The 16,742-nt window shown below is 43.3% G+C and overlaps 1 protein-coding gene across 3 annotated transcripts in view; it reads left to right on the top strand.

Moving 5' to 3' along the window:
• TTC23 (tetratricopeptide repeat domain 23) overlaps nucleotides 1-15,979 on the top strand; it is a 57,721-nt gene extending 41,742 nt beyond the window's left edge. For 2 of the 3 annotated variants that reach the window (XM_019533784.1, XM_019533786.1), the window contains 4 exons: nucleotides 4,920-5,047; nucleotides 5,833-5,982; nucleotides 13,032-13,114; nucleotides 13,612-15,979. In XM_019533784.1, coding sequence (XP_019389329.1) covers nucleotides 4,920-5,047; nucleotides 5,833-5,982; nucleotides 13,032-13,114; nucleotides 13,612-13,702 — 452 coding nt within the window. In that variant the 3' untranslated portion in view covers nucleotides 13,703-15,979. The remainder of the gene's footprint in view (nucleotides 1-4,919; nucleotides 5,048-5,832; nucleotides 5,983-13,031; nucleotides 13,115-13,611) is intronic. The other variant, XM_019533787.1, reaches the window with a different exon arrangement.
• Nucleotides 15,980-16,742: the final 763 nt, after the last annotated feature.

The raw sequence follows: 16,742 nt of genomic DNA, 5'->3' as shown, positions 1-16,742 counted from the left end.
GTTCATCTTGGCATCAATGATGACACCAAGATCCTTTTCTGCCTCTGCCCTGACGAGAAGGGAGCTCCCCAGCCTGTAGGTATGGTGCTGGCTCTTCCTCCCCAGGTGCAGCACCTTGCACTTGTCAGTGTTGAATCCCATCCTGTTCTCATCAGCCCACCCCTGTAACCTGTCTAGGTATGATTGCAGCCTGTTCTTCCCTTCTAGCGTGCCCACATCCCCCCACATCTTACTGTCATCAGCAAATTTGAACAGGGTGCTTTTTACCCCCTCGTACAAGTCACTGATGAAGATGTTGAACAGTGCGGGCCCGAGGACCGAGCCCTGGGGGACCCCATTGCCCACGTCCCTCCAGGTCGAACACGACCCGTCCACCACCGCTCTCTGGGTGTGGCCCTCCAGCCAGTTGGGGACATATCTGACTGTGTGGGTGTCAGCACCACAGCCCCCAGTTTTTTAATGAGAACGGGGTGAGAGACAGTGTGGAAGGCCTTCTGAAAGTCTAGGAAAACTGTGTCCACTGCTACCCCTGCGTCTAAGGATTTGGTGACCTAGCCGCAGAAGGCCACCAGGTTGGTCTGACAGGACCTGCCTCCAGTGAACCCGTGTTGGCTGCCCCTAAGCATGATCTCCCTTGCTGGCCCCTCATGGACAGGCGCCAGGATAATTCTCTCAAAAAGCTTGCCCAGGATCCAGGTAAAACTGGCTTATAGTTCCCCGGGTCCTCCTTCCTCCCCTTTTTGAAGATGGGGACCACACTGGCCCTCTTCCAGTCCTCTGGCACCACACCAGAGCACCACGAGTGCTCGTACAGCTGTGCCAGGGGTCCTGCAATGACCTCAGCTAGTTCCCTCAGCACTCGGGGGTGGAGATCGTCCGGACCAGCTGATTTAAATACGTCCCGTCCCTCCAGAAGTTCCCTGACTAGATCCTCCCTGACCCTGGGCCTGGTGTGCCTCCCCTGGGGCCTGAGGGGGGCTGATCTGGTCCCTGCTCAGGAAAATGGAGGCAAAGAAGTCATTAAATAGGTTAGCTTTGTCATCTGGTGTGACGACTAAATTTCCTAGCGTGTCTTGCAGAGTCCCCACATTACCTGGTACCTTCTTTTTGCCCCCTATGTATTTAAAAAAGGACTTCTTGTTGTCCTTGATCCGGGAAGCTAGTCCCAGTCCCATCTCTGCCTTGGCCTTCCTGACCACCCCCTGCATCCCCAAGCAACTGCAGTATAATCCTCACTGGGGATGGCCCCTCCCTGCCATCGGGTGTGCGCCTCCCTTTTAGCTAGGAGACATTTCCAGATGCTTTTGGTGAGCTGCGGAGGCTTTTGTACCCTCCTGCTCTTTTTGATCCATGTTGGGATTACCTCCCTTTGGGCTTGGAGGATGGCCTCCTTGAGGAGCAACCACTCTTTGGACACCTGGCTCCCCTCCCCCCCGGGACCTCGGTGCTTCCCCAACTATCCTCCTTAGCTCATTGAAGTCGGCCCTCCTGAAATCTAGGGCTGCTGCCTTGCTGCAGGCCTTTGCCACCTTGCGCTGGATGGTGAATCCCAGCAGCCGATGATCGCTGTCGCCCAGGTGGTCGAGCCCCCGCAGCCCCCGCACCAGGTGTTCACCCATGGCCAGCACCAGGTCCAACAAGGCATCTCTCCTGGTGGGGCTGTGCACGTCCTGAGTTAGCTGGAGGTCCTGCATTTGGGCTAGGAACCTACATGTGCGGTCAGACCTGGCTGGCTGCTCTTCCCAGCAGATGTCTGGAAAGTTCAGGTCACCCATGATGACAGCGTCCTTTGACCTAACTACCTCCGTGAGCTGACTGAAGAATTCCTGGTCTAGCTCTTCCCCTTCGTTGGGTGGTCTGTAGCAGACCCCCACCGTTAAGTCTCTTTCCCCTCAACCCCCTTGTATCCTAACACAGAGCACTTCCATGTGCCCCTCCTCTGACCCTGTGCTACCTGGGGAGGATGTGTATTCCTCCTTAATGTAGAGTGCCACAGCCCCACCTTTCCTTCCTGTCCTGTCCCTCCTGTACAGCCAATAGCCCTTGATACTCACTGCCCAGTCATGCATTGGGTCCCACCACATTTCAGTGAGCCCCACTGTCTGGGTTGGTGTCACCTAGCAGGAGGGTGAGTTCCTCCTGCTTGTTTCCCATACTATGAGCGTTCGTGTAGAGGCATTTGAGGCCTCCTGTGGATGTGTGCACTGGTCCCCTACTCTCAGCATTGCCCTGCCCCTGTTGCTTAGCTGTGTATATGTTCTGCTCGTCTGTCTAGGCTGGGCTGTACTTGTGGGTGCTGCTTGGTTTAGCTGTCCAAGGCTTCCTCCTCCCATGTCTTCCCCTTCCCCTGACAAGCCTATTTTAAAGCCCGCCAGAGGAGATCCGCCAGCCTAGAAGAAAACACACGCTTACCTTTAGTAGAAAGGTGGAGCCCATCCCACCTGAGCATATATCTCATTGTGATGTGCAGGTCGTTGTCAAGGAAGCCAAAGCCTGCCTCAAGACACCATTCCCAAAGCTGCCAGTTGGTCTCTGCAATGCACGTCTCGTGCCATCTTCCACATCCGGTCACTGGTAGGACAGAAGAGAAACACACATGCACACGCACAGGCGCACGCATACTACTCTCACTCTCTGCACATGGATGCAGACACAAACACACTCTCCCTGCCATGAACAGACATATGCACACACACGCACCCCTCACGGAGGCAGCCTCCCCCCACCCCGCCACCACGAGCCACCTGTGGTTCAGTCTTGCTTCCTGTCCAGCCCCTATTGTACTTACCTGCAGGGAGTCGCTGCCCAGCTGTCCCATGCAGCCACGCAGAGCAGCGGACCAGGCTGGGCTGGGCTGGGCCAGGGCTGAATTACCACGCTGTGTCTCTGAGGGCAGGTGGCAGCACTGGGAGGGGTGACTGCAGGGGGGCTAAGATGAATTGGGGAGGGCTATAGCCCCCAAGGCCCTCCCAGCACCACTGCCCATAGAGATGGTGCAGCGCGGTGCTCCTGGCTCAGCCCGACTCGGCCCTGACCACCCTCCCCCCCCCCAGGTGGGGCGCAACTCTCCCAGCTTGGCTTGGCCTCCTCTCCCCCAGGCACAGTGCTACCTGACCCACCCCCCTTGCCAACCCCACTGAAGGAGGGGCCCTGCTGGGAGACAAAAATGAGCGCCAAGTTTAAAAACTGCAGCTTTCACTTCCCTGGTGATGAGGATCCCAGGGCCCTGAACTGGTAGAGGCCGCTGGGCTCGTGCCCATCTGGCCTGTCCATTAATTTGCATATGGAGGGGGAGGAGAAAGGGCAAATGATCAGTGGGCAGGATGGGCAGCAGAGGAGGCCAAGTAGGGAGGGGCAAGTGCCAAGGGACACAGGCACAGGGGTGGGGAAGGGGGACAAGTGCCAGGGGGTGCAGGTAGTACTGGGAGGGGCAGGCAGCTCTGGGACAGCTCTGCACAAATTTCCCAGATGTAATTTGCCTTATGTATTTGTAGCAGTTTTTCTGCTTGATCATGTCAATAGCAGTTAGAACAGGTATGAGGACAAGCCACAGATCCAGGGCTCAGAATGAAACAACTCTGGGGGACAGGCCTGAAGGTGATGGTTGTGCTATGTTGTAGCACTGAGCTAAAGCAGATCATTGAGTTCAAAGAATTTAGGGACTGAATAAGAGGGAGAGATGAGCTTGTTAACTTGCCAGTTGAGGTACCAAGTACAAATTGGTCCAGATGCCAGGGGGTAGGAAAGTGAGCTAGTGCTCTGTGCGAGACAGAGTATCAGCTGTAATTAGGCCGTAACAGGCAGCAGCTGGAATCGGACCATTTACTGGGGAATTGACACCAGGTTAAGGCCAAACACAAGGACAAATTCCCAGTAGGTGCCCATGCTTGTGGTGGTTCATATGCAGATGAGAATTATGTAAGGCCTTCCCTTCTTTCATTACTTACCAAATCTGCACTTGTGTTTCCACTTCTGAGGGAGCCCTTGCAACTTGATGACGCTGTGACTGATGATAAATGGCATGGCATAGCATAGCCCAGGAAATCACAGGGTCCAGCTGTGTCGTTGTGATGCAGCCAGAGTTTCCAGCAGCGCAAGGAGGCAGATTCACAGAAAGCAGAAAAAATAAAATACAAGCACATTCTCTGATACTTGTTCAGTACTTCGAGTCAGAGAAACAAGAGTTTAAGGGGAATTTCTCTGGCTCTTGTCCCTCGGCTACAAATCAATCATCAAGTTTCTTCTTTCTTTTTCAGAGGCCCCCTTAAAATAACGTTCTGAGACTGAAATAATACATGAGCAGCAAAAACATATTTCAAATGGAAATCTTAAAAAGGAACTGCATTAGCACCTTAAAGACTATTTATCATTAAGTACCAAAAAATTCTTGGCATGATATAGAAGTTATGATACAAACTAGCTGAAGTTTGGAAAAGATATTTAGAAACAGTTCATAAAAAACAAAAAAATCCTTATCTGTTAATACTATACGTTTTTATTATTAAAAGTGAAGGGATTTTTTTTCTTTTATATATCATTAACACTTTTGAATCTAGGCACTTGCATCATATTTTACTACTGTAAATAGGTGCACCACATCCCATTAACGCCTCTAATAGATTTTGTTGAATGGTGACTTTTAATGAAAATTGACATTTGATTTTGGAATTGGAAATGCTTATCAAAGACGTTCAAATAATCAAATAAAAAAAATTCAGTTGGCTCTTGTGGGGTTCCTGCATACACTGGAGAACATTCATTCTTACAGTAATCCCACTGAGTTTGACAGATTTGAATTCATTTCATTGGAACTATTTGTGTCAGCAAGTTTCTCACTGTAATAATATTTAGGGATTCTGCACTCTGGTCCTGAGTAAATAAAGTGGATTAATCACCTCTAGTTTCATGGATTTCTTTAGATCTGGCAGAGAAGTACTTTCAGGAGAGCATAAACTCTTTCGAAGAAGCTGAAGGAACGGGGAGCGCTAAGTGCCTTGCAGCTGAGGATGATTTCTGTCAGTTCCTTATAGACACTGGACAACAGGAGGTAAGGGCTTGTAGAAAAACAGTCTATTTCTGTTCCTTGACACAATTTACAAGTAGATGGAAGGATTCCATGTGTTGGTCTATGTCAGTATTTGCTCTTTGTTGTACAGAAGGGGATGGGTTACTTCAGGCCTGTGATTCTGCTTCTGACTCAACGATCGAATCCATTAATCAAATAAAGATTTTCACACTGCCTGGAATACTTCTGAAAGAGACAGTCACATAGGTTTCTCTCTGTACTAGCATGCACAACAGGCTTCCTTTATTCTTGTGAATAAAAGCTCAGTCAGCTGCACTTTTGCGACTACAAGAGGTTGTGAATGTCAGAAAAGTCAATCAACAGGCTTTACAGAGATCTAAAGCCCAAAGATAATCAGAGTCCTGCATTAATTCAGTGGGCTTTGGGTGAGACACTGTCTAAAGCAAGATGGGCCAAGGGACAGAAAACCTAATTAGTTACGCTAGTAAGATGCCAGAAAGTAAGTTTTTAATCCTTTAGTTAGTCTCCGTTTTTGAAAATGAAGACATCCAAAGTTCTCATTCTGCACACACTGTTCTGGTGCTTTGTTGTTTCCAGTCTTAAATTTAACTTAAGAAAGCTTGGCTCAGATAGTAGACCACACTTGGAGAAGATTTGTTGTTGTTTGTCTATTTGATAAAGAGGACAGATTTTCAATGCATCATCTGACAACAAACAGAATTTACCTTATATCCTTCAATGCTTGATGTTGTTCCACTTTCCCAACCAGCAGTCTTTGAAATTCTTGGCCACTGTTCCCTTCACAGAGAGCAGCATTAATGTTGAAAGGATCGTTAGAAGCCAAAAAAGCCACATTTGGAGATCTCAGCCCTGAAGTAGCAGAGACATACTGGCTCCTGGGAGTGACAGAACTGGCACAAGGACACACAAATCTGGCACACAAGAAACTTAAGAAGGTAAAGCCTTAGGTTAAGCCTAAGAATAGGCTATGCTATAATGATATTTTTCCATAGGTAAATAATACCCTGGCAAAATTACAAAATTTACTTTGGCAAGCTGACACCTCTTTGTAATGTGACCTGAATGAACTATGGAAGCTAGTAAGGAGGAACTGACCCTCACCTGCAGCAGTAGGAGTGCAAAAGTGAATTTTGCACATGCAGCCCTGACGGTGACTCTGGAGATCAGTCTAATAGGAAGACTTGCGCTTAAAACTCAGAGATGAAGTCAAGCTTTGAGGTCTGCCATCCAGTGTCATGCCCTGTTTAACTCATTCCTTACCAAACTTTACTGGAGTAAGAGATTTATATTCTTCTCCAGAAGTCGTGTTTTGTATCCTTATGAATCCTCACACCTACTCTACTTTACCATCCCCCATTTTGAGTCATAACGCTGTGGCTACAGATACCCATTAGATTCAGACTCCCTTTAAAATGTATTCCCTTCTTTCTCAAGTGCTGGTAAATGAGGTTTATTTTCCTCCTGTGCCCCAGCAAACAGGAAGCCTTTACATGGGTTTTCTTTTGGTTTTAAAGGACCGTTTTACAAATAACTTTTAAAAAAAATTGTGCATCACTGCTCGTCTTCCAAAAACTCATTTGTTCCATCTTTTTCTGCTTTAGTCTATCTTAGAAATGTCATTTGAAGGATCCAACTATACCAATATGCTGTTAATAACAGGAATCCTATTAAGTATATCTCAAAAAGTGAAATAAGCTTATTAATTTAAAGGGAGAATCATTTACCAACTATTTCCAGAGGAAATCTCCTTCCACACATTGCACAATCTCAGCATTTTTTAACTAACTGATCCTTGACTTTCTTTTTCTAGTTTTGGATTATGCAACAAACCAAAAACATGGTAAAAACTAATATGCAAATACAGGCATGATTTAATGGAATAGATAACAAATGTTTTTATCCTACAGAAGATCAATCAAGTAACCCCAAAATGTACAAATAACAGATATGTGATAAAACAGAATCTATAGTATTATGTATGCATTTAAGGAATGAGTACATGGATTAACATATTATGCACCCTCTTTTAGAGAGGCAGATGAAGAGTTATATTACTTCTTCAATGGTAAATTAAGTTCTAAAGCTAAAAAGCATTTTAAAATACTCAACTATAGCTCACACAAGTCAAAGGAAATAGTTTGACTTTGAGAAATTACATTCATTTATTTATTTATAGAAATCTTCTGGCAGTTTAAGAGGAACTGAGCTGTGTAACGTGATTAAGGCTGACTGTAATTGTAAAGAGCAACTCACAGTTATAAATGAATTATTCTTTCATACTATAGTGCTCAGAGCCTGAATATTTTCTGTGTTCTTTTGGATGAAGATTTGCTGTTATTGGCCTTAATAGTTTTTTTCTTAAGTTTTTAGAAGTAGATTTCTCAAATAAATCCAAGGGGCCTTGCTTACAAAGAGTCCAAAATAGGGATGGGCAACTCCTGGCAGAGGTGGCAGAGCATGGCATGCAAAGGTATTTTGCCTGGCACATATGCTTCTGAGCAGACGGTGAAGGGGCCAGGTCTGTGCTGCCACAACAGGGATCAGACCCCCCATGGTTCCCATGGCATCTGCCACTGGCACACCAACATCTTGTGAGGTGAGGTTGCAGGTATTTTTGTCACGCTGCCCAAAAACACTGCCTACCCCTGGTCCAGAAGTTATAGAACAACTGAAAATGATCCCCACTGTACAAAGCAGGTGCAACCCAGCAACAGGTACATAAACTTCTGCGCTGCTCTTCCAGTGTGCCTTAGCTCAACCCCAAAAGGTAGCACTCTCTCTACCCATCCTGCTCTAGACCTTATTGCTAAAGCTACCATCACGCAGTGCTTTTGTAGCAGTGACATTTTCCTCCAGGAACTTAAGTAGTCATACTTACCTGTCTGTGCTGCCAGGATTTCATTGCTTCCAAGGTACCAGAGGACATTCATACCCCGTTGTTTGACAGCACGGTGTGGTTTCACTCACCAGCTGACCTGCCAAACCACAAAGTACACCCAGAGAAGGGACCACAGCAGTTACCTGAAGCCATAAGATCATCTCTAGCTGCCAGTGACAGAAGCCTAACTTCACTCATTTGAGATAAAGTGCTTGTGCAGTGGAGGAAGCCTCTGTTCTGTGGCTATAATTAAGTGTGAATGTTCACACTTCTGAAGCCTCAGAAACACTGATTTAATGAAGGCCACCAAATAGCCATATAATGATACAGGGAAAGTTGCTACCAATGTAGACCACATTTAGATCAGTAATCTTAATTTGAAATACTCCACTACCAATAAATTGAGTCGGGAATGTCAAAGATATGGCCTGTGGGCTGGGTCCAGCCCCTGGTGCTGCCTGTGGGTCTCAGGTGACTCACAGGCAACATGCAGGGCATGCTGGATGGCCCTGTGCACCATCTGGCTACTCCAGGACTGTGTTGCATGTGGTGGTCCCTCCATTGCACGTCAGCTACATGCCAGATCTAGCCGTGCATCCTGGAGCAGCCACCACGTGGAGCATGGCACCGCAGTGACGGAATGGCCACTGCCACACAGTGTGGTATTGCACACAGCATCCACTCCAGCTGCTTCAATACACATGCTGGATCCAGTGTGCAGAGCCTGTCTCCGGCCTAAGAACCAGCCCCACACCATTCATCCAAGCCATGGAGCTGGATAAGTTTGACACACCTGGGTTAAGTCAAAGTAACTCTAGTTATGTTTGTTTTTCAGTTTGGATTCTTTGGTAATTGCTGAAAACAGGTACATGAAGACATTAAAGGCTAAGTTATGCTGAAGCTCATCGTCCATGACCATGTGCAAATCTACTTTGCTTTCTGCAACATGTTGCACTCAAACCATTAACATACACAAGAGTTAATACGTCAGTGCAAGCAATTTCTCCAATTGTGACAGAGTCTCTGCACAAATGGACATGGACTAACAGCTTCAACTTTCTGAAAATTAGACCCAAAGAATGAAAGGTATACAGATCTGCTAAATTCTTTTTCCAAAAGCAGGGATACAAGTTGTAGCCATATTGGTCTACAGGCAAAAGGAATCAGAATTCATGGCAGAAGTGATATCTTTTATTAGACCAACTAGTTATTTGCAACATCAACAACAAAAAGTCTTCATTTGTAAGCTTTCGGGTACACTTATCCTTCCTCAGGCATAGAAGAGTGCAAAGTTTGTAAAATTTCTCCTTGTTGGAAATGAAAATTCGTATTTCACAGGAAAGCTGAAGGTGTTGTAAGATCTCCTGGTTGGAATAGTTCATTTTGTGCAAATTAGGCTCAAAGTGAGAACAGTCTATTTATCTCAATGTTGTCTGGTGTCAATTAGGATGTTAAATTATGTTTCCTTAAGGTTATGATATTCCATATTTCACAGGAGGATGGTGTGATAGATGCTCTCCTGGGCAGGAAATTCTATTGTGTTGAGGCACTTTGAGCTCCGTGAACATGCAGATTTAGGTGGAACAATAGGCAGGAGCCACAGTGTCAGCTTTTAGGTTCCAGAAGTAGGAACTTGAGACTAGTTTTAATAGTATTTTGCTCTTAGCAGGTGCCCTGCATAGACGGGTCTCAATGTAGTTTACAGGACAGAGAGAGGGAGGTATTATTCCCCCTCCCCCACCACACACACATGCAGTTTTTTCATTTTGGGTTTTTTTGTTTTGTTTTTTTAAAGAGGAAACTATTTTTGTTCTTAAGAACAATTTGCCTACATCTCCTTAAACTCAGTTCCTGGCTTTAGTAACTAGACTGTGCCAACTTCTTTATAATTTTTTCAGTATTTTTTGTGCACTTCTAAGGTGTGAAGTCTTCAGTTCATATGGACTGTGGTACTTACCAGGCAGGGGAAACACCATGACCACCAAGGTAGCATCCTAGTCGCACCTGGGGATAACTGCTTTCCTGGCATGGGGTAGTACCTGCAGAGGTAATTAGTTTATGGAAATGGGAGACTCCTCCCTAGCTTGCTCCTGCAGCCATATGGCTGAGGGCAAACAAAACTTGGGAGTATCCAAACCCCAAGTCTTCAGGCTCAGGCCTGCATGTAGGATGCCCGCCAAAGGATTTGGAAACATCTGATGCCCCAGATGGGATGGAGGATGTTTGCTGGTTGCAGGGCCATTTACGGTTCTCGAATGACTTGTCGATTTGGAATTGATCTGGCTGATTTGGCTTGAAACACAAAAAATTTCCAAAAAATAAAAATACAAATAAAAATACTCAACTGATAATATGCATGGTGCATGCCTCTAAACTAGTTATGCTACAATGCAAACATAATGGCAACTCACACGAAAAATCTACATCTTCATTTAAGCCTCTGAGCTTTGGCAGTGGCGTAAGTTAGGGTTCAGAATGCACAAAGCCAGCAGCCTCCAAGTAGAGCCTGTTGTGGGCTACTTTAACAAGGTATTGTGTATCACAACAGCAGCTGCAGCAGTATGGTTTCCAGCTTAGCCACATGAAATGCATATTAAAATGAGTAACTTTTCCGCATGGAGCATTCCCTTTCCTTAATACTCTAATCCTTTATTAAATATATAAATGAGAAACCAAGCCTATAGTACTTAGCGGCATACAGTGGTATTTAACACTTAATTTAAAGAGTTCACTCCAGCACAAGATGTGCAAGGGTTCCACTGGACTTCAGCTGAGCAGGAACTTGCGGGCCTGACCTTCTGCAAGGTATACAGATGTGCTTATCATTCAGAGTCTAAAAATCAGGCTGAGTCTAAAAAGTATTTCATGGTATTATGTATTAAATCTTTCAGGGTTTCTTTAGCGTTGAACATTTTAATACACGTGCCAGAATGTGAATACAAGGCTGGTATCTGCCACCAAGTATCAGTAGCACTTCAAGAAAGCCTTTCCATTTAAAAAGCTGCTGTCAGCTGGATAATTTTAAGTGTATTAAATTTACAACATTCAATTTTCTACTAAACATAATTTTAGAAGCAACTCATCGTGATATTTTAAATTCTTTAAAGTAATTCTGTAAGCATCTTTCTGTTCTCTGGTTGATATTTGTAAGCATCTATTTGTTAATTGTTCCCATGTCAACAAAATATGGAGTTAATCAAACAGTTAACTATACAGAACAATAATTGTTACTTAACAAAAGTACAATCTTAGGTAGGTGCAACAGCTAAGGAAAATACTGCTACATTCTCTCTGCTGTAATTGCAGCTAATGACACATTTGTGTTGCCAGCTTTAGTTCATCTGTTTTAGTCCCTTCCATTTGACACCTCAGTTTTGAGCTCTTAAAACCATCTTACTTCAGTTGGATTCCAGCCAGTTTTATATTGAAGGAGCATTCTTTCTGGATTACCCAGCTGAGTGGTAGATGTGTGTTCCCAGATTTTCCTTTGTGCCATTTATTTTTAAAGCACTAGTTTTTATTTCTTGCCCCAGTCCATACAGTTTCAGGAATGCTTAGGAGATGGTGTAGACTGTCCCCAGGAGGCAATCAAAACAAAAAGAAAAACCGTAGGACTCTCAGTTAATGGATCATGCTTACAGTGTTCTCTCTCTCACATCTCCACTTGAAGTTTAGAAGTTTATAAATAAATTACTTTAAAAAATGCCGTGCATTTAAAATTCAACCTTGACCTTTCGAGCCAACTGAAAGCATTCCGATTTCCTCCTACTGGGGGAACAAAATCTATTCTTGTCTGACTTATTATTGGCCTTTAAAACATGGGTCTCTGAAGATCCACTTTAGCTTGCAAATAGCTAAGTAACAACAATGAAATATTTATGGCTAATTGTGGACAAGGCTTTAACTAAAAAACAACTTACAGAACCACTGTTTTTAAAGCTTGATATAACGTGTGCTTAAAAAAAAGAGCAGGAAGGATAGGCTGTTTGACATAAAGCCTTATCTGATTTTTCATTTGTACAGCACCTTACACAGGGTAAGTGCTAGCAGGAAAATAATAAGGTTTTGTAAAAAAGTTCTGCACTTCCTCCTGTGCCCATATTGTTCTCCCTGGACACAGCCGTTCACATGAATGCCAAATGCATATTAAAATAAATGCAGACTGTTAGGAGAAAAAAAAAATCGGTTCTTAAACTATAAAACGTACTGTGCTAGGAACCTGTGACTTGTGCTACTTCAGACTAGCTCAAACAGGCAGTGGTGCAGCTGAATCCACACAGCCAGGCAGAAAGTCTAAATAGGATTAATTAGTCTAAGGGTGACTAATTGGCATTGTCACTCCCAATGGCACATTGCTACTTGGCACTAGTTAATTTCCCTATGAAGCTATTCAAGAGTTGATAGAGTGACTACACAAGTAGAAATCCCAGTATGCAGGTTAGGGATGCACAAAACAATCAAGAAATAAGAATCATAAAAAAATAAAAAATCTAACGTTAAAAAAAATTGATTTTTTTTTTTCTTCTCACTTTCTCTTTTTCCTGGTTTTGCAAATCATTTTTAGGGTTTTATAGTACTTCTACAGAGCCCTATATAACTATGTAAAAATCTGCTGTAAAAGCCTGGAACAGAGCATTGCATACATCTCAAGCTGAATTCCACACTCAGTAACATGCAAGCGGTTCTCACTGGAGAGCAAGCTATAATTTTCAGCATTAGCTAAATAAACACACAGACCATGTTTACATGTCGGTACACACACCACTATACAGTTACAACTACGCAGCATAAGCATAGTTTGGCATGTACTAATCCAGTAGTAAATACAAATATAGTTATGTTGCAGTTGTCTTTCCTGCATCTTGATCCCTGCTCTGTTTCCAGTGATATGGCCTTTATGAATCCTTTGGGACATGATCCAATGAACTTCATCTTCATTTAGTTTGATCATCAGATGCTTTAAACATAGAAGAGTTATTTTTATTTGTTTTACTATGTTCTCTCTTTTATTGACATCCCCTTGCCCCCTCCCCCCAACTTACCTTTTGTGTTTTGGTTCAGTTTTTTGAGTCTTAACATATTATCTTATGCAATATTCTATTTCAGTGCCTCTACTTACAGACTCTCTTATATGGCTCCCACAATAAAAGAACTCGGGCAACGAAGGAAACTATTGACTTACTATCAAAGTGAGTGAGCTTTTAATCAGCTCTCTTCTTGGCTGCTCCTCCACTTGCATGCTGTTACGGTCTGTGTTCCTTTGCACTTCTCAGAGATATTTAGGCACTGGTTCACAAAAGCGTCTGACAGAAAAGACAGATGAGTGAAGCTGTTGGCAAGTTCCCAAGACAGCAGTTTGGAAAGCCAACTCTTCAGACTTTCTTCCTTCTGCAGAAGTCATCCACATCAGTAATCCAATCGGTGCTTAATTTAGATTACTTAAAGCAAAAAATGCCCTGTTTCCACCTGTGTCCCAAACGAGAAATTACTCACTGTGGCAATATAATTGACCCACTGTGCATCTGCCTTACCAGAAACTTTTCTGGAGTGTAGCTGCGTGTCTTCAAGACATGTAGTTTTTGTTGGGGTGGGCATGGATTTAATACTATATTTTGAGGATTCTGTAAAAGAAGTGATGAAGTCTACAATGCTGATAATAAACTACATACAATTCTCCCTTTTTCAGGACCCCGGATGTAGCGACAGAACAGAGAAGAACAGATGAAGAAAAGCCACCGTTTCCCTGTTCCACGACACTTGGTGGTGGGAGGGACTAGGCTCCAGTACACGTGATAAATTCCTGATTTGCTAATGACTGAACTCATCTCTCTCAAGTGTCCACCTGAAATCTGTCATTTGCATCAAAGGTTGAACATAGAGCAGGTTTCCATGAGGACAGACCACTTGCTTATGTGCCTACGTTTTCGAATACAGCTAAACACCAATTTAGTATTATGGGAGCATTTGCTGTTTTCAGGGCAGCCCATTGCTGCCTCTTCAGTATTTTCACTTGTGAAAGCAAACCAAAAAAAAATTTTCAATGTGGAAGTTCATAACATCTCTGCAAAAAATTAATATAGATCAAAAAGGAAGTTAGAGTACAGTGCAAAACTGGCACTTATTACTTCCTAGCTATACAAGAAGTCTGAGAAATACCTTTTTCTAACAGCGCTATACAACTTTAAGCAAGTCCTGCCATGTTCAAAACATCTAGGACTCCTTTGGTCTCAAGATTTTTCCTCCTCCATTGGAGACAAACAGTTGGATCTGAACTGTGCCTGGTGTCAGACTGAAGGAATACTGCTATATTTTATCCACAACACAATTTGGAGAGAAAACATTAGAGCAATGAAGTTGGCTACACAATGCGCACTTGGAAATCATGCCATTTTAAGATCATCCCTTTTCTTGTTCTCCATGTAATACGTTTCCAGGACCTGGCAAGTACTTTGTCTCATACGTGGCTGTAGGGATATTTATGCTGCAAAAGGAAAACAGGCTTATCCAAGGCAGCTTTGGGAGTATTAAGTAGACATTTGGGGAATTGAGACATACTCATTTCTGGTAGTGTTTTTTTCAGGAGTTCAGCACTGAGAGCAGTTTTCATGGCATCTTCTGATAGCACCACTGACAACCATGTTAAACCTAGGAACTAAGAAAATCTCAAACAAATGCACAAACCGCTAGCCTGGTCCATCTCTTTAACATTCAGAGAGTTTCCGCTCCATGATTTACGGTGTCGGTAGGAAGCTGGTTTTAGCTGGAGTTTTACTTGAGACCAGTTAGCTATCTTCAGCATATACCACCACACAAATCCTGCCCTTGCATTTTGCAAGAAGTGCAAAAGGGGCTTTATTTTTGTTTCTCTTCAACTGAGAGAAGCTGATTAGTCTCCGGAAAAAGTTCCTCCCTTCATCTGAATTGTGACGAAGACATATTTCCTTTAACAAGTAGGAAACTCTAAAAAACATTTATGCATTTTACTTTCATGTGAGGGGTTTGTGGTCAGTTAAGGAAAAGAAAAACAGTAGTAGCCTGCGTAGGGAGTTCAGAGGTGCTGCAAAAGGTCCTGCTCCTTTACAGCGAATACACTCATTTTGCTTTGGCCTGTTGCCCCAGCCACAGAATGAAAGTTAAGGGACAAAAATAATTCATCCAAAACCCAGAGCAGAAGGAAAACTATGATTCTGTCTGCGACAGCAACTTCTGTTCTTTGTGCTTATATATATAGATGCCCTACACGTTCTGCAGCCTCCTGCTGCTATGGAGACTGGCTAGCCACGTCTAGGAAAATGCTGTGGAAAAACCCATCTCTGCCATCTCAATTGATATGAACAGAGTAAAATTTCAAAGCATGAGACATGACAGTTGCATTCTTTTTTTTCCTTTGAAAACAACAGGGAAGAAACAGGAAGAAAAAGAGAAACATCCATATTCATTTTCATTCTTTAATATTGAAGAGTGAAAAAAGTGCAAAATCACAAAACTTAAACCACCCCAAAATGCAAATTGCATTGTATATGACCACAACAAAGTGCCTGCAGAGTCTCACAGCGGACATCAACAAACCCTATTTCAACCTGCCTACAGTCTTTTAAACACCTGCTAAACAAACAGCAATCCATACAGAGTCCTAGGTTTTTCATACATCTCTATGCCTTACCTCTACATTTGCTTTCAAATTCAATAGTTTGCATGTTAAAGAAAATAGTGCCCCACTTCTGAATGACCTCAAGCATATAAACACAGTTTCCACCAAACAAAATTAGTTATATTTTAACAGCATATTACTCATTGAATTCAAACTCAGCAATAAAGCTCATCTTACTTAAGAACAGCAACATTTCTTAAGTAAGCTTCAGTGTGTGCAGTAAGTGAAACCACATTGTCAATCCTTCCAGCTCCAAGCCAATAATAAGGTAATTGCACACAAGGCTGTTAAATAACACATATTAGTATATTATTGCAAAAAAAAGGATGGGCAACTTTTGGAGTAATGGGTTATACTTGAACTGACAGAAACAGACACATGTGAACTCTGGCCCTGTTTCTGCCAAAAGACCCTCGTCTGAGTCTGCATCAGCACAAACCACATTACAAATTCAGGGCACAAGTCACTAGCCTTTTTGTTGCCTGGAGGTGACATTATCCAAAGTGGCTGTTATGCTAAAATATATTTTGACTAATTCCTAATTTTCAGTAATGTTTAAGGAAATGACAAAAGGTTTAAGGTAATGGGAGTCAGATGAAGAGTATGCTGCTTACACAGTCTTCTTCAAGGCTTATAACCTTTCTACATTAAGCTGCTCATTTCTCATGGCTGGAGCTAACTCCACCACACTCATAGAGAGTCTTCTGATTTTATGTTGATGTCCTTTTCCCGTTCACTTTGACAGATTTTATCTAGAATCAAGGCTCTTAAATTCACAGGGAAAAAACCAAACCAAACCAAACCAAACCTTTTTTCCTCCAAGCAACTAAAGCAACTGCAAACAAATAAACAGCCTCAAGATAACCTGCTACATCTGATAAGGTGGTGCTGTCAAAGAACCTCCTACATAGCCATGGGTGCTTCCTTGGAAGCATCCTATACAGAAACAATACTGAAGTTTTCTCCTTCAACACTACAGGCCTATCTATAACACTGAAACTTTATTTCTCCTAATTCACTTGCTCACTGCCAACTCCTTTGCCTGAAGTCATAACCAACTAAAGGAGAGCAGGTGGCTATAACGTGCCATCAGTGGGATTTTTCCTGAAGAGAATGCATCTTAAAATTTTTCCACAAAGTTTTCAATAAAGTGGGATCGATCGATA

This window comes from Crocodylus porosus, unplaced genomic scaffold (assembly GCF_001723895.1).
Source record: "Crocodylus porosus isolate Cpor-Errol unplaced genomic scaffold, CroPor_comp1, whole genome shotgun sequence".
Classification (NCBI taxonomy): Eukaryota; Metazoa; Chordata; order Crocodylia; family Crocodylidae; genus Crocodylus; species Crocodylus porosus.
The sequence above is the reverse complement of the archived record's forward strand: the minus strand, read 5'-3'. Positions and strand labels throughout refer to the sequence as shown.